The sequence below is a fragment of the Fusarium oxysporum genome, chromosome I, assembly GCF_013085055.1.
Source record: "Fusarium oxysporum Fo47 chromosome I, complete sequence".
Classification (NCBI taxonomy): domain Eukaryota; kingdom Fungi; phylum Ascomycota; class Sordariomycetes; order Hypocreales; family Nectriaceae; genus Fusarium; species Fusarium oxysporum.
This window is the reverse complement of record NC_072840.1, coordinates 1,838,270-1,864,719: the sequence shown is the minus strand read 5'-3', so window position 1 is coordinate 1,864,719 and position 26,450 is coordinate 1,838,270. Positions and strand designations below refer to the sequence as shown.

Here is a 26,450-nt window from a genome sequence, read left to right as displayed (position 1 = left end):
ATATCAACCAAGCCAAAGTGGTAGCTGGAAGATCAAAGTTGGCCCAACTACTATCAACTATTGTTCGATAAACCAATTCCGAACAATGCCTTATCCAGTCTTGGTGGACTCAAGAAATTAACACTCCGTCTTGAACGATTTAATAAATTGCCAGACCGGGGCACCCGGACATTCTGGATTCTCACCCCAGAAGACAAAGACCGAGAACTCATTTCCCGTAAAGATCTCACTCACTGTGCTATATCTGTGTGATGTCCACTCGTTCGCCTCGGATTGTCCACCCAAAACTTGGGGCACCTTGGCTTTTACTGCACAGTACGTACGCTATTTTCTAGAACAAGTTAAGCTGAGTGAGGTCAGGTCCAGTTGATGATGATGGTGGAGTTGTCCCCTGAACATCCATCCAACCACGCCCGATCCGGTCTAAACCCAACTTGACTTGAACCCCCTTTTGGATCCATGGAATTGGGGTCGGTCAGGGTCAGTTGATGAATTCACTTGAGTTGATTGACTTGAGTCGATCGTTGGTTGATCTGCATTGCATTCTTTCTTTCTTTGTCCTTCTTCTTTGATTGTCCTTGATTCATTCTCTTTCATCCAACTAATCCATCATTTATACCAAAAAGGAAGAAGCAAATAGACAAGGATTGGCAAGAAGTACCTTGCTTTCCCCTGCTCTTCGACTCGTATCATTTCTTTCAATTCACCGTATCTTGACTTCCATCTCCCAAATATCACCACCCCATTCATTCATTCCTGCCATTGAGCCACACTCCAAACCGTCCGCTTTTCGTCGCTTCCGGCCACCTGCTGAAGCTTGGCGCTTCTATCGCCCGTCACCCCTGAAAGGTAGCCAAAGTTGTGGGGGAACCTTGGTAAAAGATTCCAACCATCAGGTACAGGTAGCCTGCAGCCTGCATTCATTTCGACCCTGTCCCCGTGTGGCGTCCATATGAGACAGGCGGCTGGTGCTGTTCCAGTTCCATCTCCCTCCAGCATCATCTCAGTTTCGCATTTCTGTCATTTTTTCCCTCCATCATGAGCATCAGCCTGGGACGCAATGCGCCGTTGTCCCCGATCTCTCTAGGCGGTAGCGAGTTTTCTGTCTCGAAGTATCAAGGTCCCGAAGACGGCCCCTATCCCAACGGTCGCTCCAATCTCGCATCGCCCCCGAATTCGGGTGGCTCCAACAGCACCATGAGTATCAACGGCTTCCCGAGCGCTCCTATCAACGGCCCAGGACCTGGACCCGGGCCCGGGCCTGGCCCTAGAAGCACTGGAGGTCCCTCGCCGCCTGCTTCAATTGCTCGGTCGAGTAACGGCACCCAGCTCTATGCTCGCAGCGAAAGTGGTCGTAACAGCGTCCGCGGCGATCTCGACGAGTCCGTCCTCAGCGAGCACTATGTTGCTCTGCGCGCTTTTCTCAATACCCGCGACCCAAATCACAAGCAGCAGCCCAATAAAGCCCGCGACAAGCTTTTGCGCCTTTCCTCGGTTCAATTTTATGAGCTGAGTACCGATGTTTTCGACGAATTGATAAGACGACAGGCCACTGCCAGGGCTCCGCCGAATGCTCCAAATGGTCCTCCTTCCTTTCTGCTGCCCGAGAAGAACTTTCACCCAAAGCGAAACCAGGCTCGCCAAAGGCTATCGTCTCTTGGCCCACCACGATTCCGAGATCTAGCCGCCGATGTCTATCACGAATTAGAACGAAGATTCCCTCGATTTGTAGGAGCCGATCTCGCCCGTACTGGAAGCCCCATGTCAATCAGGGGACCGGGTACTCCAATTAATGGTAATGGCTTTCCCCCTCGAGGTCAAAGCCGCATGAGGAGACCCTCTGATGCACCATCTATGAAAGGTCCTGGACCGACAGATGCTTACGGTATGCCAGCATCACCAGGTGCCCAGAATGGCGATTACGGACGCCCAACCCCGAAACAGCTCAATCAGAATAACACGATCGTTCCGAATAAAAGTATAATGCTCGAAGAAGACGACGAAGGTGAAGGATTCACAGAACCGGACCCGAACCGTGAGAGCAAACGGAGTGCTGGAAGCGGTGTGACTTCGGAGGTTTGTGCCGCAACATTTTGGGAAGAACAAGACTCCTAACATATCACAGGCCGATAAGAAGCTCATCGAGGACTATCAAAATCAGGTACGAGAACTACGTGAGAAACTGGACAGCATGGAAGATGCTATGAGGAAGAAGGAAGACGAGATGAACAGTGCGCTGGATCAGGAACGTTCTCGATCTGCTACTACCAACCAGGAGAAACAGGAATGGAATGACCTGAGACTCAACCTTGAGAACAAGCTAGCTGAGGCGCAAAACTTGAACGACTCCATGAAGCAAGAACTGCAACGCGTACGAGAGGATCACGATATTGAAATACAAAGGCTTAGGGACGACGTGGCCGCAGCACATGAATCAGCACGTAGCACTGGGCCTGCTGCATCAGATTCAGACCTTCAGCGGGAAAATGATGAGCTTCGACAGGAACTCCGAGAACAACAGCAGGTCACAGAAGAGGTTCGAAAAGAGGCACAGGAATTCTTGCTTGAGATGCGCCAACTTTCCCAACAGAGTGGCTCAACACATGAACGACACGCAGAGCTGGAACAGACAATTGAGAGACTCGAGCGCGAGGTTCACGAATGGAAGAACCGATACGCGGGCGCAAAAACGCAATTGCGACACATGCGCGCATCTTCCGCTGGTCCTGGAATTGAACATGATGCAGCAAAGCATGTCCGGGAAAAGGGATTCATGGATGACCGTGGACTTGTTAAAGATGTTCACGTCACCAAGTTTCAGATCGCCATTGACGAACTACTGCAAAAAGCACGAACTGAAGACCCAGAAAAGGTTATCGACGCAATGAAGCAAGTTGTTGTCAGCGTCCGCCGCATTACCAAGGACATCGAGGTCCCACAGAATAATGATGAAGACTTCGCACAGCAACAGGCCAAGATCAGATCCAAGGTATCTTCTACCGCAAACAACCTCATCACAGCCTCCAAGAACTTTGCCCATAGCGCTGGAATGTCCCCCGTATCACTGCTCGATACAGCAGCGTCACACTTGGCTGCGGCCATCGTGGAGCTTCTTGGCCTGGTCAAAATTCGGACAACTCCCGCTGAAGAATTGGATGATGACGATGGAACTGTAACTCCTGCGGATTCCAGTGGACTCTTTTCTCCTGTAGCTACTGAGCATCCTTCGACTACTCAAGGCGGACTCCCTCCTCCACCGCCCTTCCAGGGTCTTGGTGGTATGCGAGGAAGCATTGACTCTTCGGCATATAGTCCTTTAGGCTCACCTCGCCAATCCGCGGAGCCATATTCTGGAAGGCCCATGTCCAAAGCGAGCGCAGTACCAATCGGGCTCGGGCATTCCAACGCGAACAACCAAGCCAATGGGCAAGGATCGCATCAGCTGGATCCCCGAGCCGCCGAAGACCTCAAAGTCAGTTATCCTTCGACGCTAGATCATCGATATCGCTAACCAGCTATTCAGCTCTACCTTGAAGATCAGAATGCCCTCCTTTCAACCGACATCCAGCAGCTTGTGAACACCATCCGGGGTGATGCTGAGATGCGACAGATCACTGGCGAGATTGGCTCTATCAACGCCGTTGTTAGCAGCATCATCTCAGAAACACAAGCCTACGGCCTAGGCGAAATGGCAGCCTCGTTAGCAAACTGTAGAGCACGACTACTAGAGGCTGCTGATCAAGGCCAGGATATGGCCAACATTGGCATGGACACCAACTCTCACGAATGGCGCATGTGGGTACAAACCTTGCCACCCATCGCGTTTGGGCTGGCGCGTGAGGCCAAGGAGTTGGCTCAACAAGCCGACGATATGGCCAGACCCGGACGACCTGATGACTTTTCGTAATTACCTTTCACTTCATTTCTAAAAATCCGGACTTTGCCTTTGCAACCGGAAAACGCTTTATACCCCCTGAACGCCAGTTTTAACGCTGGATTAGCTATTTGATGCTGTCCTAGTTTTTCGTCTTGGATTGGTCGATAATATCGGGACAACGTTGAACGTTTCTCGACAATGAGCGGGTTGAGATGAAAAGGGACATTTAGTTGGGTAATGCTGCACGTGGAAAGCATGGGAACGGCGTTAGGATTGCTGTTGGTAATGCATTGTGCAGACAGACATAGGCCCTGGATTGAGTATATATATATATATATATATATAAGTGTGCCGAGTACCAAGAGGAGGATCAAACATGGCTTTGATATTTGTTCAAAGCGAGTTAGATGACGTCCTCCAGTTCAGACAAGACTATACGATGGACGATGATAATAGAGATAGACGAGAAATGGAATGTTATCGACTATCTATGATATACTTGAGTGTGGTCTTGTGTTCTAGAGACAATCTCAGCTCTCTCTGCCTACTCATGAATATGCTCCGGTTATACGAAACTTTTCTAACATCATCCTAAAAACCAGGGGTACTCTTGCAAGTTCAACCATAAGTCTAAGTCTAGGTTTAGAGATAGATCAGAGAAGCGTTGATAGGGGAGTGTGTATATTATGCGGCCATTAGTCGTTTTTTTTTTTTTTTTGAGAGGGATGGTAATTCTTATGAGGCAGAACCATTCTCCATCTGTGTTGTTACATGTTCCCGACCAAGACGTCTCGAGTTATCATGCTCTTCGACTATCAAACATTTTCCTCGCAAAGCCTCTACTAATTCTCATAGAGCGTATCAGTATGACGGGTAATTTCTTCCAGCCATTTGTTACAAACCACCAACTTGCCACACCGCCAGCTGCAAGACCAGTGAGGCTGATGAACCACATGTCCCAATTTCTCGCCTTCCATATCGGCATACGCATATCCGCTGTCTGTAGATGCATCGGTCGCAACTCAACCCCATTCTTGAATCGAAGTTCTTGATCTATCATTACTTCCTCGATAAGATCAGTTGCAAGGTGTTTGCGTTTAGAGTTGAGGGTTGCTATTCCTTGCATACGACGCACGTTCATGGCAAAGGAGCCATCCTTGTCAGTTATGATGCTTGCAATGGCGGAGGAGATGGAGGATGGTGTGAGGTAGGATTTATCCAGAGATATGCCCACACCGGCGGCTTTTAGTCTGGCACTGTTGCAGAGCTGGTCGAAGAAGTATCCTACAGCGAGGACTGGTGTTCCATGGAAGAGAGTTTCGTTGGCACTGGAGCCGCCTCCGTGAGTGAGAAAGAGGACTGTATTAGGGTGTGCTAGGATAGCGCGCTGTGGTGCAAAGATGGGAAGCCGAAAACGCGGGTGGGAATCGTTCAGAAGATCAGTAATGGATATGCTCGAACCATCAGACAGATTATAAGACTTGAAGGTGTCGAAATTGGCGCGAGACTTTTGGGGAATAGACCATATGACTCCATTGATCGAGTCATCGTCGAGAGCTTGGATGAATCCAAGGAGATACTTTTCAAGTTCTTCACACGGAAGGTTAACATGTGTCCCCAGGCACACGTAGATGGTCCTATCATGGCTACTTAGAAACTGAGCCAAGTCTTCGTCCAATGGAAGGTATTCGTCGCTCAGGATAGGTCCAACAGGTGCCATAAGAGGCGGCAATTCCTTCGGCGCTTCAAGGCCCCAGAAGGAGTTGACAAGAACAAGATAATCAGGCTTGGAGAGAAGAGAGTGGCTATAGTTGACGCCAGCATCAACACGCATTCGTTTCGTCCATATTAACCAGGGGATGATAGTAGGAAGCGCCGCAAGAACCACAAATTCGTTCCAGAACCGTGATGATAGAGAAGCATGTTCCGAAGTCAACGCACCATCGGCTTGGAATCCAGGTTGTCCCGGATGATAACTGACAGGAGCCATGGCATAAGGCATTTGAGGCCAGACGCTCGCTAGTTGGATATTGAACTGCTTGAGCATATCCCTCGCAGCGCTATCAGCGAAGAAGTCTGCAACGATAAAATCAGGCCTCGTAGAACCATCTTCACATAACGATCGAAGAGATTTGTAAGTATCTGTCCAGAAGTTGTCAAAAAAGTATTTCGACTTCATCATGGGACCGAAGCCGTGCTCATGACGCCAAAGACGCATTGTCTCGTAGTGCAGATCCAAGTCATCTTCTGAAGCAGCGGGGCCAACCGTGTAAACGGTTTTTATGAAGGGATAATTAATTGTCCAATCTTCCTGGCCTGCGCAGGTAGCGAATTGGACATCATGGCCTCGAGAGGCGAGAACAGCGCCTATCTCAAGAACGGGAGCTATTGTTATGTTAAGGTGGCTTCGGCGGCTACAGGGGGGTCTGGAGAGGTACCTGCATGAGTGAAACCTCCTGTTGTGACAAGCAGAAGAACCCTTCTGCGGAATTCATGGCTTTCAGCCATTGTGTTTAAGCTTACTAGTTTAAATTGGAATGTGTGTTGTGGAATTCAGTTGGGTTGGTCTGTATCGACCTATGTATGACGCTTAGTTTAATGCATCCACGTCCAAGTAGAAGCCTAGTTCGGCGTAGGGCTGAAGTCCGAGACCCGGCAGTTGCTGGGTTAATTAAATGGCCATGATTTCATTCTACATCTAACTTCTAAGGAGCATTTAGGTGATATTGCTACTTATTATGTGGGTTTATTCTCTAATCCAGCTATATTTTTCGAGTTGTCCTTCTGAGATACATGTTAATTTCCCACACTCTCTGTTCCGTTCGTCTGGATCGGTCGATATCATTATGTACTTCGATGCAGCTGCTCATCAACCTACCTAAGTACCTTAGGTAACCAACCTCATGAGGACCCTATCTATTTCTTGCAAGATTGATATTTGTTATATTGTTTCCTTTGGGTAGTTATTGATCCTCCGATCAGCTACAAAGAGACCAGCTTGCGGTATCGTAGTTGACTTGGGGTTTCGCATAACGGATGATTGCTGCGAGAACTAGGATATAGCACTAAAAGGAATAGTATGAGACAGTGAAATTACATAAAAATGAATACTCAATGCAAGGCCAGAAGATTTTGGCAAGTAAGGGGTGCTAGATATGAATAAGGGGGGGAACGGCTACCAGCTACCTAGGTAGTAAAGAGTTCAGTTCAGTTGAACAAGCCCTATTGATACCTAGCCGAGTCTACTATCCACAGTTGTTTTGGTCCTCAACGCACGGGCATCCATGGACTCAGGCAAGGTGTCGATATCTCCGACAACCCATAAGGCACCAACATGACGAGTATATGACACATAACGTCGATTCTTGTTTGCGACAAAGCGAGGACCAGTTCCGGAGTTGGCAGTGAGCACGAGGATAACAAAGTAGGTCTCGCGACCATGAAATAAATCTGTAATGTTTGTCCCAATCTGGCCAAGTCCTGGCTTTTCTAAAGCCTTGAGCGCTTGGAGTTTTTGGAGTGCCGTGGTTATATGTATTGCCACGGCCTTGATATTTCTGGCCTTGATGTTAGCTAAATACTAAAGTCCTTTATTTGAAGAACTCCCCTATTTTTAGGTGGCAGAAAGCTGAAGACTTCAGTCCTAAATAATGTCAATCCTTAGGTAATCTTAGGATAACTTAGGATCATTTAGCATAAACTTAGCAGACTCTTTAACTCCTAGATTTTGATCCTCTTGTTCATCATAGTCTTTAAGACATGGAGAAAAGACTCAACGAGGTGGGAGAGGCCATGGCAGACATGGCGAAGACAGGACAGAACGGGTTTGATGCTATGGTGAAGAAGCTGTCCGAGAAGTACAAGCAGTCAATTGCAGTTCAAGGACTATGCACTGGATTCTGATGTTTTCTGGTTTGGGTTTCGGTTTCGCGTATGGCATGAAGCAGGAGACTTGAACGGCCATAGCACGGAGCGGTTAACAGTTACGTAGGTGCATACTATCTGACTTAAGTACTAATTGGAGGTAAGCGGTTATATATGTGAGCTAGTCTCATAGTCGCACGAATTGATACTAACTCTTAGCGGTCATTGCTGTCGAGCTCACTGGATATTGATGCGTGAATCACTGCCTCTAAGCCTGCAAGTGATTCGATTTAAATCCTCACCCTTTCCATAATTCTCTCCTCTTCATCTTCATCTTCATCTTCTCTGCATCAGAGCATATCTGCTTGCCACCTGGATGATTGATCATGCCAGCTACGAACACTAGCCACTCGTCGCTTCGCGCAGTACCTCTACGTCGATTAGCAACTGAACTCAACGATATGGTCAAAAATGGATACATCAATATCCCACCTGCTCACCATTTAAGCTAGATGAAGACGTGGTTCCTAAAGCGGCCCCAAAACCAGTCTCTCAAGTGTCTTCGGAACGACTATCTCAGATCAAGAGTCACATCAAAGAAAACCTTCAACGCCAATCAACACATTAGAAGCACACAGTTGACTGGCTCGACAATTTGGAAACTTCCCCATCACACCAGGAGCTCTGGACGGCAATTAGGGAGTGTCATGATGAAACTATGGAAGACTACACCTGGTTAGATCATGTATTGCGGACTCTCGAAATTCACCCATCAAGAATGTTGCTCTTCGAAATTAAAGACAATCTCGCACCACGCATCGGCCGTATTATTGGCACATGCGACGAAACAAGAAACTCCGAAGACATCGCATCCGACGAACTTAAAAAAAAAAAATCTTCGACCAACATTTTGGCCTCTATGTCTTGATTTTTACAATCCACAGTTGCTATAACAGAGCTTTAAATAGCAACGGCCTCAGGCAAGGAGAAGTGCAGGGAGTCAAAGTTGCGCAATGCCTACGAGTTTCGATCAATACAGTTTCGCATGCCAACCCCACGGACAACCTTGATGCAGAATCGTTTCTGTCTCTAAAGAACAGGCGCGACGACATCGCGAATGGGTGCCGTGATGGATCCCCGGCCTAATAAACTGACAATCTTCTACAGAGATACAAACTGGAACTTGTTGTCTCTAATCAAAGCCCAAGCGGTGTTGACAAGATCGTCGCAGAAGCGGCCGATGCAGTAAATATTTGCTGGCATGATGATACGAACGAGGGATAAGCTATACCCGGCGGTGGTCCATATTAATGTTGAGGGGAATATCAGTCAGGTTGAAGGGGGCAGAAGGTTGATCGTGTCAGGCGTAAGAAGAAGGGTATCAAGGTAGAACAGGACATGACAATAGAGCCACTTCAACCCAGCCGCTGACTCTTGTTTGTAACGGCCAAATACACTCTAGCCCTATCCAGCAGTGAAGACTAAGAATTAACAAATCTCTATTCGCTTCATGATTATGATTCCTAAACTGCAGTGCAAACTGACAAACAGTAGGAAAGCCCTAGGCTATTTGCATGTATGTGTGGACCTAAGAAGTTTTTCCCTTGGGCTACCACCACTGACAGAGTTATAGTCTCTGGGACAATCGGAACTCTCGCATATTATTCAGCGGATTTCAATGTCCAGGTCGTTGAAGACCTACTTAGATTGATAAAGACCCCTGTCGCCTTTTCAACGTCACCAACAAAGTGCTTCAGCGGGACGATCACGCACTTATCCTTTTATGGTCTGGGCTCAATTGCTCCACCCGTTTTCAACAAAGCCTAAAGTAAACTCGATTATTTTTGTCCGCCTGACGGCGTTTACCATTCCCACAGGTAGGAGAAAACTTTAATTCTGAACAAGTAAAATCAAAGAATGAGAGAAAATTCTCTCCCTTTGATAGCAAGAATCCGTTCTTTATGCTCAGCTGCAAGGCCCCGCTCGCAAATAGCAATTGTTTACAGTACTTGGATGACAGCTTGTTTTTTCCCGCCTTGAATGCAACTTGGCTGCCTTGTCTTTGAGTGCCCCGCGCTAATCAGGGACCTTGCAGGCGGTTTTCCCGCTAGAATAAAATATTTGCTTCTCTTTTGACCAATCCCTGAACCCCCCGCGTGACCCGCTCACTCTAAAGTGCAGTGCAGCGCAGTCACTGCAGTGCAGAACCACAGGTCATCCCCTCGCTGGCACCAACTACAATTCTGTCTGGTAAGGAGACATGCATTTCGGTGGCGACCAGCTTCCTTGAGCAAGTACCTCACACTTTCTGCCACTGGCGGGAACCCAGGTGCCCCCCTGGACTCGTTTGGTCTAGTACTATTTTGGTCGACATTCTGCTTCTCATGGGGGATTCTTTTCTGCAACCTACTACCTGACAACTACTACTACCCTAGGTAGCCTCCATTTTCTCTTTTGTTCATACGCTCATCGCGCACAAACTTCCTGCTCTTCTCTTGTTCCTTTGTGCCTTTGTCCTGGTTGTTGGCTGTCAAGAATGAGAGTTCGGAGCCTCACGGCGCATACAAAAACTCTGGCCTCTGTCCTAAAATAAGTGGCGATTGTGCTCATCTCTCACTCGCCGCCTTTCTCGCTCACTCTCACTCTCACTTTTGTTCTCCACTGTCAGACATCAATCAACACCAAAACCTCATCGCTTGCCTATCGCATTGGCGAGGCGGGCTCCTCCCGGCTTCAATGGAGATTCAACATCCGCCGCATGAGTTTGCGGAACCTGTTCTTCATTTTCAACACTCTTCGCATCTTGAACCTGCACCTGCGCCTGGGCCACTTCCCACTACCGAATCCCTAGACGAGCAGCGTCCAATCCCCGCCAAAACACAGCAAAACGTCATCGAACCACAGTATCCTCAGACGTCTCAATTAATCACAGACCAAGATATCATTACGAATGGACCATCTCCGCTGGGACAAGTCCCGTCACTTTCTCCGGACCTTGACGAAGACGACGCAAGCTCAATTCTCAGTGATATACCATCCGAATTGGATGAGCCTGTCGCTGAACCCGATCCAATAGATTTTGATTGGGATGGCCCTGAGGGACATCAAGTTCTCCGACTCAAACCAACTGTCGAGCAATGGAACGACTTTCCGGCAAATCTTGCATTCGCCAGGAGTCTTAAGGCTGAAAGCCACGGCTGTTTTAAAATCGTCCTTCCTGAGGAACTCATAGAAGACCTCCCAGCAAAGGACTCCCAAAAAGTACCGGCGAATGCTTATCGCCCTACTCAAATTAAAAGGAACAGTTTCTGGCGAGTTGACACAGTTCCGTCTGTCGGCAGTTTCAACTCGTTCGTTACAGGTACGAAATGCAATGTCACGGCTATCAAAGCCATCGATCAGCTCAGAAAACTTTATCGCAAGAACGACCACAAGCAGATTCGCAATGTACGTTATCGAGTTGATGTGCCTGCATGGACTCCCGAACAACGTCTTGAAGCCGGTGTTCCTGAAAGAAGTCCCATTTATCCCCTCAAAGGTGATAAATTGGACAACACAAAAGCCATAATTCCTGGAATCCATACTCCATATGTGTATGAATCAGGACCCCATTTTGGAGCCAGCTTTCAAATCCACGCAGAAGACTTCCGGCTCGTTTCCCTTAACCATCTGTACAAGGGACGAAAGATTTGGATCGTGGTTCCCTCGACTGCAGTCGATGTTGCCGAAGAGGCGCTTGGCCGGAAGGACAAGTGCTCACAGTTTATGCGCCATCGAGCCGAGTTTTTCTTTCCCCAGAAACTGGAAAAACTTGGCATCCCTTTCCGCATCATTGACCAGCGTCCTGGCGAGACAATAGTAATTCTCCCAGATGCATACCACGAGGGCTTTAGCACAGGATATACTATCGCCGAGGCCAAAAACTACGCCGATGATGCTTGGACGACGAATACGTACCAACCATGCGAGGCCAAGTGTCAGCTGGCCACGGCCATCCCAGCTGACTTACTGAGGCCATTGCAAGAGGGAGAGACACAGCTCGACCTTTGTGCCGGTTTTGATCTGACGGCAGAGCAGGAATCACCTCCTGCCACACCAGCACCTGAAAAGACAAAGAGACGTTTCGAGGACGACGGACAAAGCGTTGGGAACACTAAGCGGGCCAAGGTCTAGAACGGCGCATGGGGAAGGATACTGCTCATTTACATGCTTTTACGGAGTTGCTACGGCCTGCTTGTTGATGTCTTGGTCATTAACTATTGCAATCTGCCAGGGGTGGGATTTTGGTAGGGATGGCTTCAATACCCATGACGCCCGGCGTATGACACTTTTCGGCAGATGGCTTTGATTTTACGGATTAGGAACTTGGTTGTTTTTGGCGATGCCCTCCTGTACAGAGTACTTTTGTTACATGGACCCAAGAGGTCCCAATATTTTCGGTCTAGACAAGTCTTTCGTATTGATTTTCGTTATGCGTCGTGTGAAAACGTTACACCCAACTTCCAGCCATCTAGATGCATATTATAACAAGTCATTTGTAAATATTGTAACAAAATCGTTTGGTGTCAAGTATCAGCAATTACACGACATCAAAGATCATAAACATTCCACCTCTTTTTACATACGTCTCTCCTCCTCCTGTCTTCGCACTTCGTCGCGGAAAGCATTGCGACCACCTGTGGTGCCCTGCTGAGGGAATGTAGCATCGACAGGGCTACCGGCCAAGCTGCCGAGACCGTCGCTGTCGGCGCGAGCACGCTGAGGAGCGTCACGGTATTCACCAGGAGGAGGAACTGAAGTATCGAGCTGGATGCCATTATCCCTGGCACCAAAGATACGGCGCTTGGCGCGGCCAGTGTAACCGTGACGAGAGCGGCTCGAGATGTTGCCGAGTCCGATACGACGGGTCTTGCGGTTCCAGAGGAAGCCACCGACGATGAGGAGGAAGAGAGAACCGAAGACGACAGGCAGAGCGATGGTCAGGGTCTGGCCCTCGGGCAACTTCTCGTGGGACTTCTCAGGGAAGTTCTGATCATTGAGGTTGAGGTAAAGAGATGAGGACTTGGTCTTCTCGAGGGAGTTATTGCTGTTGCTGTAGAGGGTGATGGAGATGTTGTAGGGCGAGTACTTCATGTAGTCCTGCTTGACATCGAAAGGCCAATAGCCCCAGGCGGCGGGGACGGCGGAATCGGTGAATTCCTTGTACTTCACCCATGATTCACTAGTACGGTTGTAGAGGTCGAGGCGGGCAGTGACCATGAGAGTAGAGTTATCAGAGGACTTGGTCTTGTTGAAGTAATCGGGATCCCAGGTAACTGAAAATCTGTTAGTTATTACAAGTGACACATCAATGGCTGGGTCGCTTACCAAAGTATGTATTCTTAACATCCAGGGTGCTGTTGGCGTAAGGCGAGCAGAAAGGAGCATTATCGCCGTCCTTGTTGTAGCATCGCGCAAAGACACCCTCGCCATGCTTGCCGGTGGCCTGAGGGTTGGGGGGCTCGCCAGTGCTGGTGTGAATCTTGCCCCAGCTGGTGTAGGTGTAGACACTGGCAGTAAGATCGTGAGGAGGAGCATCAATCAGAGAAGTGGTGCCATCGACGGTGGTATACGAGGGAGTGTATGTCGTCGCAGGCTGCATCTCATCATCGACAGTAACCCAAGCGGCAGTCGGTTCGGCTCGCTTCTCGAGAGCAGGAGCATTGGCTTCGAGATCGCGCTCATAGCGGATGACTGTGGCATGGGCAGAAGCCGCAAGGCCAATTGAGGCGATGATCCTTGATGCGTGCATTGTTGTTGTTGTTTTGTTGTTGTTGCTTCGGCGATGCGCTGCTTGTCCTTGACACGACGTTCCTTTCCCGATGAGACTCTGCCTAATCACACACAATGACCGCCGACGGAGAACAAGGGCGACAATGGAAAGAAAGAGGTGGAGGTTGAAGAGAAGAAGAAGAAGAAGAAAAAAGAGAGAAGGCGATGAGAAAAGCTGGGACACGGGAGATTTGAATGCCAATGCGAAGCAACCAACAACAGGAGAGGCCGATCGGTCCGGACGGGACCAACCACGGCAAGGACTTTTTTATTTCGCGCAGCGTTCCAGTGGGTCTGTAACTGTTAGTGTGTTATTCCCCAGGGCATAGCCAGGGGCACCTTAGGGAGCCAAAAAGTTCGATCTTCAATCGGCGAGTTAGAATAAACTAATCAAGAGCTTACTGTATAAAGCCTAAGTCTGCCTCAGTATTTCTGTCATATAGTGTCAAGTCTCAAGTTTTCTGACCGTCCCTGCGGGCATTACGGGGGTTTCAGTGGAAGCTAATGCCGGAGAAGCCGCCAAGATTGGACGAGGCTTCGGGAAGGGCGAGGATGTGAGCGTGATGTCATGGGCATGAACATCCATTGAGTTCAAGACCCTTTTATGCATAGATGGTGAGATTAAACAAGCTACCAAGCTATAAATCCTAATAAATTTGTATATCATTTGAACGTGAGCCTTGGTTTCTGAGCCAAGGCGGATACCTAAAATTGGTCTGTTTCGATTGGGCACCATTGCTCCAGCGTTCTTGATATATTTCCGTCTTTGATATAGATTTCTCCAATTGTCGAGCAGTTTGGTCAACTATGAAATGGCCGAGGAAGACCTCCTATTAAGTTTTGACAGTCTGTTCACTGGCTTCTCCCTTCGCCATAATATCCATTCAACGTGTATCGCCGCGGGCTTTTGCCCCTCCCCATGTTACCAGTCTGCTCCGCTTCATGTTTGAGAGAAGAACGAAATACTCCCCTGCCTTCTGGGTACCCTTTGTGCTCCACGGTCAGAATCTTCAAAGTCTCTTGTCAAATCCCGTTCAGTTCCAGAATTACTCCAAAGCTGTACCTGCTTCATCATTGAGAACTTCGTCTCTAAATTTTTTAAAGATAACTTCTCAAGAATGGCGCCACCGTGCCTCAGGGTTTATAAGCCTTAAGACATTGATTGGACGACTAAGCATATACTGGTCAAAACTCATCCTAAGTTTATGGTAAATTATGCTAAACTTAGCTAAGTATTTGTATTACTTATGCTAGTGTCTCAAGTGTATATGTCGACATTGCGCATCGCATCACCTCCGAACTTCTGTGTCTGTTTCATATGGCTACGATTGCCTGTCTTCTCGCAAAGGACCATCGTGAATCTTGTTATCTACACAATCGCATCCGTCGGGTCAAAAGAAATGAAGTCAAGTTTACCCTTGACCATATCAGACGTCTTAATCAAGTCCAAGGAGTCATCCACGTGAATACTGATGTAATCATTGCAGGCGTTCACAATGTTGGTATTGGTTTTTGTTCGTCGCTTCTTTGCCTGTGGGCCCGCGGCACCGATGGTGAACTCTTTGTAATAGAATACTCGGTCCTGTGTTGTCCCGTCGTTTGGGAGCGGCGATAGCTCCCGGAGGCCGTTGATACGGTTGTGCAACGGTTGAATGTTGCGCTTCTGGTCACGTATACGCTTTACCAGAAGACCGGATGAGTCCTGTGTAGGGACAACATTATCGTTACCAGGAACGAATACGTCTGGGTTGGCTATGTTCGTAGTCTTAGTCAACCTCAGGCTCGTACTCAGGGTCATCAAGTTTACTGCGAAGGATATCGACACTATTGATGCTAATAACTAATTATCTGACCTTAGAGAAACAGGACCTACGTAGCTAGAACTTATATAATTAAGAAGATCACAGATTGTGCTCAACGAGTTTGACTAAGTAGATGCGAGCTTCTTCAACACATGGGACAGCTTGTCTTTCGAAATGACAAGCTTCTGAAGTAGGTGGCTCACAGAGACTGTAGTCGTCCACCATGAATCCCAAAGTTCATCTGAACGTCCTTGGATATTGAGGCATGTGAGACCTTCGAAATGGGTTTTAACTCCCAGAATGATCTGCTCATCTAATAATGGACCGTGAAGGTTGGGGGAAATATTGAGCTTCTTCAAAGAGTGTTGGCTTCTAAAAGAAGAGCAACGACGCGCCAGCTCAATGTACGTCCGTGTACTGTATTCCCCATCGAGATTAACGGCCTCGGGGATCTTGGGAACGCAGCGGCTGAGAACAGCGCATACTATCTCTGGTGAAGCCGAAATTTTGAGAGACTTGAGCATGTCTCATTTCCGAGTCCGTATCAAAAGTTCACAGAGATTCTTTTCTTGCTCCTGGTGCCAGCCTTTGAGAGACAAATCCAACTCTTGCAGTTCGGTCATTTGCGAGATGCTATCCACAAGTTATGGTCCAAGTTTCTCGTACAGTCATAGCTGATTCCCGATGTGCCCACGCTTCTGCAGGATGATTGCTGTCTTCCTGGGGTAATGTTAGGACCATTCCATACGTTTAATATGCGATACCACTCACCTAACAAGACCGAACTTCTCACTAGATCATTCTCAGGTCTGCGTCCAGAGTGCGGTGATCTTGTTGAGATAACTCAAGGATGAAGGTGCATAAGGGAAGGGGTCACATAACTCTAATTGAGAAGGATATTGCATTCACTGTTTTTAGGCGTGGCAGAGCTTCAAAGGAGCAGTTACTGAAAGGGTTCTGAGTGTCGACAACAGCCATCGACAATTGTATTCGTAAGAGCTGAGAGCTGCCGTGCAAAGTATTTATAGGTGAAAGTCGCAGGATTTAACAATTCAGTTTTCCTGTATCTCCACGAACTAAAGACATCTTGACGATAGAAAGAATTACCACGCAAAGCATCCATAACGGATGGAAGGGAAAGGCGGCTGGCTTAGCTTAAGGCAAATATGCGAGGCACACTCAGCACATTCAACACTTCGTCAACGCGCATCAACCCCATTCATCCGTAGAATACTTATTGGTACAGCCACAAGTCTTTATTACTCAGTATCATGAGTCCATAAAGGTAGGGCTTAGTATCAACTGCCTAGGGATTAAGAAATACCCTGCTATTGCAAGTTAGATCCGTAGTGTCGTCCACTGTATTAGTCATCAAGTATCAATCATTAAGGCCTCGCCCAATCATCTTCTCAATGTTCCATTATCAACACCTACCAAGCAGCATTAAATAATCTTCTTCCAAACTAAAAAATAACATCTCCTTCATCGCTGAACACCATTATCTTGAAGACAACGACTATGTCAGTCACGCTGCACACGTCGCACGGCGACATTAAGGTTGAGATATACTGCGAAAGTGTTCCCAAAACTGCAGAGGTTCGTATAATCCAGTATATGTTCAATCCCGGTCTTTTGCTCACTCCTACCAGAATTTCCTTGCCCTCTGTGGCTCTGGCTACTACGATAAATCTCCATTCCACCGCCTCATCCCCAAGTTCATGGCACAGACTGGCGCACCCGCAACACCAAACCCCCCCGATAACCCCAAAGGCGGACGCAGCATATGGGGAGGCGCGTTTGAAGACGAGATCCGGCCAGCGCTACGACACGGCGCTCGAGGCGTGCTGTCGATGGCCAACAAGGGACCTGGGACAAACGGATCGCAATTCTTTATCACATTCGACAAGGCGCCGCATCTGGACGGACTCAACACTGTATTTGGACGCGTCATCGGAGACGAGGGTTTAGCGACATTGGCTAAGATGGAAGCTATCGAGGTGGACCGCAAGAACAGACCCAAGGAGCCAGTTCGTATCGAAAATGTGACGATCCACGCCAACCCGATCGCTGGTTGAGATAACGACAATGTCCTTCGTACTTCTTGTCACGCCATGACATTGCACCATACCTCCTCGAACGAAGCACTGTACTACCGTTACGGCACATCACTGAAGGAAGACGAAAATGGCAAACGATTTACCACACGAAACTTCATTTTGAAGACTATCATTCATTATATTCTCAATCTACGCACGCCAACCAAAACCCCTTAAACTCTACCGGAATCCTAAACTACCCCTTCAGGAAAAATAAGAAAACTCCTGCCCTCAAAGTAAGATGTCAAAAACAACTAGTCTAAAGGCCTATTGACTTCTACTCAACTTACCTAAATCTTTTTATTGTTTAGGATGAAGCTCCTAAGTTTCTTGCCTCTCCTAGCCTCTTTAACCGGCGTCCGTGGACGCTCATAATCATCTTCAAAGCGTCCCCATTCCAACACTTCGGCTTTTTTCTTACTTTTGATGCGGTAAGGGACCTCCTCATCCTTCTGGGTGACATAGATCATGTCATTCCATCCGGTCATCTCCATCTGCCAAATGAGCTTCAGGAGTTCCGCGTGGCTGCAAGCATCAATGTTTCGTCTAGAACAGGTAACCAGGAAAGGCCCCCTGAATTTCCGAAGAAGGACAAATGCTCGTTGGCTGGGATGGTAAGCAGGAAGTTCACTGGACTCATCGCTCTGCCCCGCGGTGATAATGCCATGCAGAAATTTCCAGCCTTTCGGATCATCATCAACAATATCAGGCTGTTGTTCCCGTTGAGTCTCTTCCTCTTTAGCGACGAATGATAGGAATAAGAGGGTAAATTCGCCCTCATAGTTTCGGTCAGGGTCCGGAGTCAACGTACCTTCGAGGATCCTTTTGGTCTTGACCCGTTCTGCAACCGTTTTGGCATCAACTGTGCCATTGTATTTCGTGTTTCCAAAGACATCCAACTTCTCCATTGTAAAAATTAGGGAGTCACATGATGATTCACTGTCAGTGGATTCTGGCTCGCGTACTGGAATGGGAATATCCTCTTGGTTGCAAGTATCAAAGGAACTGTTGGTGATGGCCCATTGGGCCATTGATGCGCGGGTGTCTTGGCGCCTTCGGTCTGTTTTGTTATCAAGCCTCTTTGGCTTGAACGCGTCTCGCCATTTTCTCACATCCTTGATGTCGATGTGGAATATACGATACTCTGCGTCACTGCTGTCGTTGAAGCAGATCTTGAAGCCAGGGACAGGGCCCGCTTGGAATTGGGAAACAACATGCTCGTGAAGAACCGGCAGTTTATGGATCTGTCGGGGGTTCTTGAAGGACATGAGTGTCGCTGTGTTACGTTACGTCTCTTGGAACCTTCTTTATCGTCTAGACCAGCCTAACGACATGAACTAGATTGAAACTGAGATCTTACCAGGAAGTTTGAAGCCGCGTGTGATGAGAGAAGAATAACGCGAAGCTCGAGATACTTTATATCAATATGCGGGGATTTCTGCTACAAAAGGATAATTCTTGGGGTATATGAACAATTGTGAATAATGAGTGTTTATCTGAACACAAGCCCTGGTGATTGCGTGGACAATGGGCGATAGCAGGATCATAGTTGAAGTTACTCTGAACAAAGCAATCACTGCGTGTTATTTATGAAACTCTATGTCAGAGATTTCATGTGAACTGTGTTTGTTTTGAACGTTTCAAACAAAGATTCTATTGGCACAAGGAGAACAAGACAAGGCATAACTGATGGTTTAACAAGCAACCACCTAGTCCTACAGGGCTATATACAAATAGTTGGGGAATCATGTACGACCGGGACCTGAGCAAAAAATCGGGAGTAGTTGTCTCTACAGGAGAGAGAGAAAAAACATATCTTGATGAGACTGGGACTCGAACCCAGGAGGATTGCTCCACCAGGAAATTGGTGTTAAGGTTAACCTTAACCTGGCGCCATAACCAACTCGGCCATCTCACCGGAAGGTCATGAGGACCCGCTTGTTGAACAACCGACTTGCTAGCTAGTAGATAAGCAACTAATTCTCTTATAGGTAGCTGGGCTAATCAAGAGTATCATTGAAACAGTTCTTTGACTTCCTACAGGAACACCATTTGTTTTATAGTGGAGTTGCGATCGCTGTGTATTGGTAACCGTATCAGTTAATTGTGCAACATATTGAAGACATAGCATGGTGACGCTTTCAAGGCTGGGTAGGAAAACGCCAGATTTCTGGACGTGTACATTATTATTGATCTAGTCCAAGCCTTAAGATGAGAAACCTGAACTTAGAACGATTTGAAGAGAATTTATTGCAGTTACTAGAATATAAGATTCGCATCTCCCATAGCTATTATCCTTCTTTTACTTCCATCTACAAAGAATTCTATATGATGATGTTATCGATAAGACTCAGTGTGGATCTGTCATGCAGGCCAAGCCAAGCTTCTTCTTAGCTCTTCCAGTCTTCATCACACGCGACTTGAACTCTACAACGTCAACAGCAAATACCCAATCTCCGTTCACCAAGACTCAAGGCGTCGCAATGTCGGCGATCTATAATCTTGAACCGCAGCCCACTGCCTCAGTTATTATTCACACCACCCGGGGCGAACTCTCCGTCGAGTTATTCGCGAAGCAAACGCCGTTGACATGTCGCAACTTCTTACAACTAGCGCTCGACGGCTATTACGATAATACAATATTCCATCGCTTAGTTCCAGGTTTCATATTGCAAGGTGGAGATCCTACAGGCACCGGCAATGGAGGAGAGTCCATTTACGATGGAGGCGCATTCAGCGGCGACCTAGATCCATGGCCCATGGACCAGCGCCAAGGGAAGAATGCAGGACCAACAGGAATCAATTTCAAGGACGAATTCCACTCTCGACTCAAATTCAACCGGCGTGGTCTGCTGGGTTCTGCGAACGAATCGCGTCCAGATACCAATGGTAGCCAGTTCTTCTTCACGCTCGACAGGGCCGAGGAGCTCAATGGAAAGAACACCCTGTTTGGCCGAATTGCTGGCGACACGATCTACAACTTGGCGAAAATGGGCGAGGGGGAAGTGGACGAAGCAACGGAACGCCCGACCTACCCAGTGAAAATCGAACGAATAGAGATACTGGTCAACCCCTTCGATGACATGAAGAAGCGATCTCGAGTGGCTGCCCAAGCGCCATCTAAAACAGCAGCAGCAACAAGCAAGGATAAAAAGAAGAAGCGGAAAGGCGGGAAACAACTACTCAGTTTCGGCGACGAGGAAGGTGATGACGACATGCCAGTGCTCAAGAAAAAGAAATTTGATACGAGAATTGTCATGGAAGATGAGGAGGAAGACGAAATCCCCAGGAAACCAGCAAAGCCGAAAGTCAAGAAGCCAACAGTAATGGAGAAGCTCTCATCAGTCGCAGATGAGGTCAGTGACAAAGGGCCGAGGAAGGCCACGCTTGATCAGCCATCCAATGAAACGCGGCGGAGTCCTGGCTCGCTTACGACCAGGGAGGTGAAGGACCAATCACCTGAACCGGAGGCTTCCAGAAAGACCGCTCTAGAGCGAGCCAACGAGGAGATGGCCGCTCTGAAAGCATCGATGCGACGGACCATTCATGCGGAGGAACCTGTGAAGGAGAAGAAGAAGTCTGCACTCGAATCCATGATCCCTGAAACATCAATCAGGGGCCGGAAACGAAGGCCCGGAGCTGCCAACACCTCGGCGAGTGAGGACGCAAAAACACTCCGCATGCTGAAGGCCTTCCAATCGAGATTGGAGAAGGCACCCCCGGAAAAGGATAACGAACATACAACAACCGGGGCTATGCGTGAAGAGGGAAGTACCCATGCTCCAGACGATGAAGCTGAGTTATGTGATTTACACTTTATCGCAAATTGTCAAAGCTGTACATCCTGGGATAAGCAGGAAAAAGATGAGAGCGATGATGAAGGATGGATGTCTCATTCCCTCAGCTTCGCAGCAGACAAATTAGGCAAGGATCTTAGTAACCGTAAGAAGGCAGAAGAAGAGCTTGTTGTCATTGATCCGCGCGAGAAGGCTCGGACTCTCAAGGATGAGAAGAGAGCTGCGCGCGATGCTCGGCAGGGAAACTCCGGAAGAGCATGGGACCAGGCACGAGATGCAGCAAGGAATGCTAAGATGGCTCAGGCAGCATCGCTTGCAGGTCGAGGAGCAAAGTAACCGAGAAGATCAGGTAGATAGGCCAAGTGTGGTTCAAAGCTGTTGGTGACAAGTGAAGTTTGAGTCCATAATAGGAATAGTCTGTCTATGATACCCAGCATAAAAGCATCAGGCCAGGTTTAATAGTGCCCCTCCTAGTCTGAGCTGACATGGGATAGGATGACGCCAATGCTTGTTCGTTGAAGAAAAGTGGCATTACGAGTCGCATCTGCCGTCCCCACAATACATGTCATGACCGATCTCGATCCTCGAGGACGCATAGTGATGATGAAGTTTTGACAATTGTTTCTATAGTCAATGACCGAATTGATGCAAGTAATTAAAGTGAGACATTCTGTCTCTGAAATTGATAGGGCTTACAGAACTGAATTAAAAATAAAATAAAAAGCTGTCAAAACGCCGCCAAGGGGCTACAAAGTTGTGGCTTTCGTCAACGTTAAAGATCGAGATACGTCGTCTTATCATCACGTGAAGACCTGGGCCCATGTCTCTGACAGAAATCTGATTGGCCCAAAAATATTTGACATTCAATCCGCCCGCTCCAAATGCTCCGGAAGACCCATTCGCAGCGCGACCATCAACTCCAGCATCATCACCGTCACGCAAACTGCACCACCGTTCAATCGCAACATCGGTACTTGCTCGCTTCAGCTTCCGGCCTGTGCATCGCCTATTACTTACCGTTTCAGGATGGGTATGCCGCTCACCATTTCTTATCTCCCTTGATCTATATAGAGCAAGACCCACCGACCAAGACCACAGGCTGCCTTCCAGCCTTTTCCTTCAGACTACATAACTTGGGCAGACGCGCTGCGCAACTCCCACTGCTTTAAGGCATCACTACGCGAGCTCCGTACACGAAGATAGAGCAAACGAGTGGCTGTCCTTAGATTTCAGTCCCGCACCCGCGCATCTTCTCCATAATCATATCTTAAGGCTGTGCCTCTTCACCAACAATCACGTTTGACTGTGGCTTTTGCGACAGCTTTTCGCATTTACCTCCCAAGGCCCTCTCGCGATTCATATCTGCTCCCTCGAAACCGTCCAACACTCTCCCTTATCACAACCCGAACACGGCCGAGCAAAAGATAAGTCGTTGACCGCTTACTACGGACGACGTTGCGCACACGCAATTACAGGAGTCTTAATAAAAATCACAATTACTCTCCGGGTTATCGTCCCCAAAGCACACATTGCGTGAAATCGATTTCGATCAAGGCGACGAGGCGACCTGGTCCCAAGGCGGCCAACATCAGCAGTCTCAAACCCATACCCGACTAGATTAGGCATCGATCGCGCCAATCCACCCAAATTTAATCTCACCGCTTCTGAAGAAGCACCGATTGAGCCAGAACCATTTTCATGTCAGCGCCCAACCCAAGGAAACGAGCAGCACCAGGAGCGTCCCCAATGATGCCCATACCGCAGCAAATGCAGCCACAGTACAACGCGGGGAACCCGGCTGGCGACCAGGTGATGCGTTGGAATGGAATGGGCGACCCTTCGAGCTTCATGAACGGTGCTGATGGTATCATGGATGGGAATGCTCATGTTGGGAACTCATTTGGTCTGGTTCCGGCACAGCCACAATATGCTCAGCCTGTGTCGACGCCATCGAACACGCTTGCTCGACGGCAAATGAATCGCGCGCTTGTTCCGACCAATGCCCGACCCTATGATGGAGCAGTAGAGCCATGGGGAAACTTTGTTGGCGATGATAATGCTTTGCTTCAACAAAACCCCTCCGAAAACTTGAATGAGCAAGACAATGTCGAGATATTAGAGGAGATGGCCCAGAAGGCCAAGAGAGAAGCGCAAGCAAAGCGCAAGCAGATTCCCCCTTTTGTGCAAAAGCTGAGCAGGTAGGTTTCTCCATCAGCATGAGATTGAAGAGACAAACTAACCATGTCAAAGTTTCCTGGAAGAGCGTAAGAACGAAGACTTGATTCGATGGTCAGAAAAGGGAGATTCGTTCATTGTGCTTGATGAGGATGAGTTTGCGAAGACTCTGATTCCGGAACTGTTCAAACACAACAACTACGCATCCTTTGTTCGGCAGCTTAACATGTATGGCTTCCACAAACGCGTGGGTCTGTCGGACAACTCAATGCGAGCCAGTGAGCGCAAGAATAAGAGTCCTAGCGAGTACTCAAACCCATATTTCCGACGCGGACATCCAAATCTCCTGTGGCTCATCAATAAACCCAAGAGTGGAAGCAAAGCAAAGAAGGGTGCCAAGGGTGCTGAGATCGATAACGACAGTGAGGATGAGGGGGCAACCGAGGAGATCCTCGCCTCTGGGCTGGGAGCCTCTGCAGCCCAGGCTCCTCGATCATTACCCGCTGGTGATTCTCAGCCCATACCAAAGAAAGAGATGACTCTCGTTCGAGAAGAATTGACCAAAGTCCGAGAACAACAGAAATTAATTCTCGGGGCCATCAATCGATTACAAAGAAACAACAACGATCTTTATCAACAGGCGGTCATGTTCCAGAATCAGCATGACCGCCATCAGAATTCTATCAACGCCATTCTCAACTTTCTTGCCAATGTCTTTCGAAAAACATTGGAGGATCAGGGCAACTCGCAGAATGTAAACGATATCATTTCGAGTATGCTCACGAACCAGAATCAGCAGTCCGCCCAGCATGGCAGCGTGGTTGACCTGGGAGACTTCATCCAACAGATGGATCCTTCATCATACGGCACACCTCACAAGAAGGCTCGTGGCCTGCTACCCCCTATCCCCAACCAGAACCGCGCCCAATCAGTTAGATCGCCTACCCCAAACAGGTCAACACTTGGCAATTCAACTTACCAAACTGTCAACCACCACAACCCTGAGATGGGCCATGTCACAGAACTCCAAGAGAATTCACCTAGCGACACAAATTCCCCCAATCTCCGTCAGGAACTAGAGGCAAACCCTCATGAGCAGATGTTGAAGATGATCAACGAACACAACGCAACCAACAATCATGGCCTAGATCTGCCAGAGGCTGCCGAACTTGTGGCGAACGCCCCCAACACATTGAGCAATGCCCAGCGAAGCAAGTTGGTGAATTTCATGGCTGGCCAGTCCTCCTCTGCTCCATCTGCCAGGTCAACTCCCGCCCCAACCCCAGTCTCTGCCACACCAGCACCTGCTGCTGCTCAAATACCTACGTCAAGTGCCCACATGACCATGCCTACTATGCCTACCTCAACCTCCGTCTCACCCCCACCCATTGAGTCCAACCCACCTCCTTCGCTTTCCCCTATCATGGGACCTCCCATGGCACCGCCATCCTTGAACGAGATCAACACCAACCAGTTGGATCTAGATCAACTTCAACGTCTTCAAAGCGAGCAAGATGCAAAGATTAGCGAACTTGGTAGCATACTTGGACCACTGAGTCCTTCCGGGCATGTACCTGGTCTGGGAGATAACGAGGCGTACTTCGATCCTCAATCAGCAGATTTCGATCAGTTTTTTGACAGCAATGCTTTATTTGGCGAAGGGCAGTACAACACTGATGGCACTGATTTCAACTTCAGCCTTGATACAGACCCGAGCCACCAGAATCTGTCACTACATACGGGACATCCCTTGCACCATGTGAGCCACCACAATACTCCGAGTCCCGCAGGTACAGAAGAAATTTCCCGCAATGACCTGCGGCTAGACAGCACACCCGATCGAGGAATTAAGCGACAACGCGTGGGCTAGCACTCTGCCGAGGAGTCCATCAAGCTTCACACAAGACCGGGAATTGTGTTCTCGCCGGGAAAAAGGCCGGGTTAATTTGGCCCTTAATTGTATTTATTCCCAACACATACCTTTCTCCTCACCTGGGTGGGTATTTACCCTGCAGTGTTGACTAACAATCATTCTGAACAAAGAACAGCAACAAAAGGCTCAATAGAGCCGAAACAAAAACAGGTTTGCTTTAGACATGAAAATATTCGCTGTTATGTTAGGAGCGAAAAGAACATATTTATAGAATCCATGGACGAGCATGGAGGTATTGAGTTAGTTATTCGGTTGGATTGATATGGGGGGCAGTTGGCGCGCTTTCATGATATGATGTTTGATCGATTGAGCACGGTTAATAGTCCTATTTTAATCGACCACTTCTCAAATATACGTCGCTGTGACTCATGGCTAGGTGAACTCATCCTAACCTTCGATCATTGGCCTTATAATGAATGTGTTGCGGATTGCCCTGTTTCCCTATCAGTTTGTCCGAATCGACCTCGGAGTTTTCAGGTCATCGTGGTCCGCCGTCGACATTCTAGAGAAGAGGAATAGGTGATACCTTCGTAATTTCCAACCATAGTTCAGCCTATGTCTTATCGTAATACTTCTAGGCATATGATGATACTGCCGTAAGAACCCTAAGCTCATGACGATGTGGTTATAATCTACTAAGTTTCACATCACTGCCGTTGAGAATGTATTAATATGCTGCCGTGGCGGGTATGTACAACGGAGTGCGATTGTAATAGACGAATACTGGCCCCCGGCAGTCTTTCCAAACCCCATGAAGGAAAACGCTGAATTCGAGGAGCGATGGTTTTGCAGCCTTGTGTCCTTCTCTGTCGCTTCTTTGCTCATAATTTATTACCTTTCGACAAGTGCTGAAGTCTCAGACAGGCGATATGGGATTGCCTTGTTCAGAATGAGATACTATAGCATTAAACCCGTAGGTACTAGTCTGCATGCAATTATGTTTCCTACTCTGAACGTAAATCAATCGTACATGAAATAGCCTCATGGTGATTGAAGAGTGGTTCGGCTATGCCAACCTGATGAACCCTCTACGTTATATGCACAAGCGACTCCAGCGAATCAGAGGCTAGAACAACTTTGTGTAACTGAAGCCTC

The 26,450-nt window shown here is 48.1% G+C and overlaps 9 protein-coding genes and 1 non-coding gene across 10 annotated transcripts; 5 read left to right on the top strand and 5 right to left on the bottom strand.

Moving 5' to 3' along the window:
• Positions 1-748: 748 nt before the first annotated feature.
• Positions 749-4,011, top strand: FOBCDRAFT_283329 (uncharacterized protein). Its single transcript, XM_031181187.3, has 3 exons — positions 749-2,076; positions 2,126-3,472; positions 3,524-4,011. Exons 1-3 carry the CDS (start codon positions 1,039-1,041, stop codon positions 3,905-3,907), a joined length of 2,769 nt encoding a protein of 922 aa, XP_031041955.2. The 5' UTR covers positions 749-1,038; the 3' UTR covers positions 3,908-4,011.
• A 665-nt stretch (positions 4,012-4,676) lies between these two features.
• Positions 4,677-6,385, bottom strand: FOBCDRAFT_173089 (uncharacterized protein; the record flags this gene model as incomplete). The annotated part of the gene is made up of 2 exons (XM_031181186.2): positions 4,677-6,262; positions 6,316-6,385. The coding sequence occupies 2 exons, from the start codon at positions 6,383-6,385 to the stop codon at positions 4,677-4,679; spliced, it is 1,656 nt and encodes a 551-aa protein (XP_031041954.2).
• Positions 6,386-10,097: 3,712 nt separating this feature from the next.
• On the top strand, positions 10,098-12,160 carry FOBCDRAFT_210718 (JmjC domain, hydroxylase-domain-containing protein). The gene has a single exon (XM_031181184.3). It carries the CDS (start codon positions 10,478-10,480, stop codon positions 11,912-11,914), a length of 1,437 nt encoding a protein of 478 aa, XP_031041952.2. The 5' UTR covers positions 10,098-10,477; the 3' UTR covers positions 11,915-12,160.
• Positions 12,161-12,174: 14 nt separating this feature from the next.
• On the bottom strand, positions 12,175-13,728 carry FOBCDRAFT_313707 (uncharacterized protein). The gene is made up of 2 exons (XM_031181183.3): positions 13,109-13,728; positions 12,175-13,056 (listed from the first exon to the last, which is right to left on the bottom strand). The coding sequence occupies exons 1-2, from the start codon at positions 13,530-13,532 to the stop codon at positions 12,359-12,361; spliced, it is 1,122 nt and encodes a 373-aa protein (XP_031041951.2). The 5' UTR covers positions 13,533-13,728; the 3' UTR covers positions 12,175-12,358.
• A 1,004-nt stretch (positions 13,729-14,732) lies between these two features.
• Positions 14,733-15,350, bottom strand: FOBCDRAFT_313706 (uncharacterized protein; the record flags this gene model as incomplete). The annotated part of the gene is made up of 1 exon (XM_054702722.2): positions 14,733-15,350. One exon carries the CDS (start codon positions 15,348-15,350, stop codon positions 14,922-14,924), a length of 429 nt encoding a protein of 142 aa, XP_054558697.2. The 3' UTR covers positions 14,733-14,921.
• A 1,439-nt stretch (positions 15,351-16,789) lies between these two features.
• On the top strand, positions 16,790-17,585 carry FOBCDRAFT_1996 (cyclophilin-like domain-containing protein). Its single transcript, XM_031181180.3, has 2 exons — positions 16,790-16,950; positions 17,004-17,585. Exons 1-2 carry the CDS (start codon positions 16,873-16,875, stop codon positions 17,427-17,429), a joined length of 504 nt encoding a protein of 167 aa, XP_031041948.1. The 5' UTR covers positions 16,790-16,872; the 3' UTR covers positions 17,430-17,585.
• On the bottom strand, positions 17,585-18,803 carry FOBCDRAFT_283325 (uncharacterized protein). Its single transcript, XM_031181182.3, has one exon. The coding sequence runs from the start codon at positions 18,716-18,718 to the stop codon at positions 17,741-17,743; it is 978 nt and encodes a 325-aa protein (XP_031041950.2). The 5' UTR covers positions 18,719-18,803; the 3' UTR covers positions 17,585-17,740.
• Positions 18,804-19,268: 465 nt separating this feature from the next.
• FOBCDRAFT_t7 lies at positions 19,269-19,368 on the bottom strand. The gene has a single exon. It is a non-coding gene; the product is annotated as a tRNA-Leu (tRNA).
• Positions 19,369-19,813: 445 nt separating this feature from the next.
• On the top strand, positions 19,814-21,696 carry FOBCDRAFT_210712 (cyclophilin-like domain-containing protein; the record flags this gene model as incomplete). Its single annotated transcript, XM_031181179.3, has 1 exon — positions 19,814-21,696. One exon carries the CDS (start codon positions 19,817-19,819, stop codon positions 21,581-21,583), a length of 1,767 nt encoding a protein of 588 aa, XP_031041947.3. The 3' UTR covers positions 21,584-21,696.
• A 1,249-nt stretch (positions 21,697-22,945) lies between these two features.
• Positions 22,946-25,292, top strand: FOBCDRAFT_266914 (uncharacterized protein; the record flags this gene model as incomplete). Its single annotated transcript, XM_031181174.3, has 2 exons — positions 22,946-23,445; positions 23,498-25,292. The coding sequence occupies 2 exons, from the start codon at positions 22,946-22,948 to the stop codon at positions 25,290-25,292; spliced, it is 2,295 nt and encodes a 764-aa protein (XP_031041942.3).
• Positions 25,293-26,450: the final 1,158 nt, after the last annotated feature.

Excerpts from the sequence above, each read along its gene's own strand:
- FOBCDRAFT_1996 (XM_031181180.3), top strand. The coding sequence starts at position 16,873 with ATGTCAGTCACGCTGCACACGTCGCACGGCGACATTAAGGTTGAGATA. Across the intron at positions 16,951-17,003 it reads GTGTTCCCAAAACTGCAGAG|AATTTCCTTGCCCTCTGTGG; the intron begins GTTCGTATAATC and ends CACTCCTACCAG.
- FOBCDRAFT_313707 (XM_031181183.3), bottom strand. The coding sequence starts at position 13,532 with ATGCACGCATCAAGGATCATCGCCTCAATTGGCCTTGCGGCTTCTGCC. Across the intron at positions 13,057-13,108 it reads TGTTAAGAATACATACTTTG|TTACCTGGGATCCCGATTAC; the intron begins GTAAGCGACCCA and ends ACAGATTTTCAG.
- FOBCDRAFT_283329 (XM_031181187.3), top strand. The coding sequence starts at position 1,039 with ATGAGCATCAGCCTGGGACGCAATGCGCCGTTGTCCCCGATCTCTCTA. Across the intron at positions 2,077-2,125 it reads GAAGCGGTGTGACTTCGGAG|GCCGATAAGAAGCTCATCGA; the intron begins GTTTGTGCCGCA and ends AACATATCACAG. Across the intron at positions 3,473-3,523 it reads GAGCCGCCGAAGACCTCAAA|CTCTACCTTGAAGATCAGAA; the intron begins GTCAGTTATCCT and ends CCAGCTATTCAG.
- FOBCDRAFT_210718 (XM_031181184.3), top strand. The coding sequence starts at position 10,478 with ATGGAGATTCAACATCCGCCGCATGAGTTTGCGGAACCTGTTCTTCAT.
- FOBCDRAFT_283325 (XM_031181182.3), bottom strand. The coding sequence starts at position 18,718 with ATGTCCTTCAAGAACCCCCGACAGATCCATAAACTGCCGGTTCTTCAC.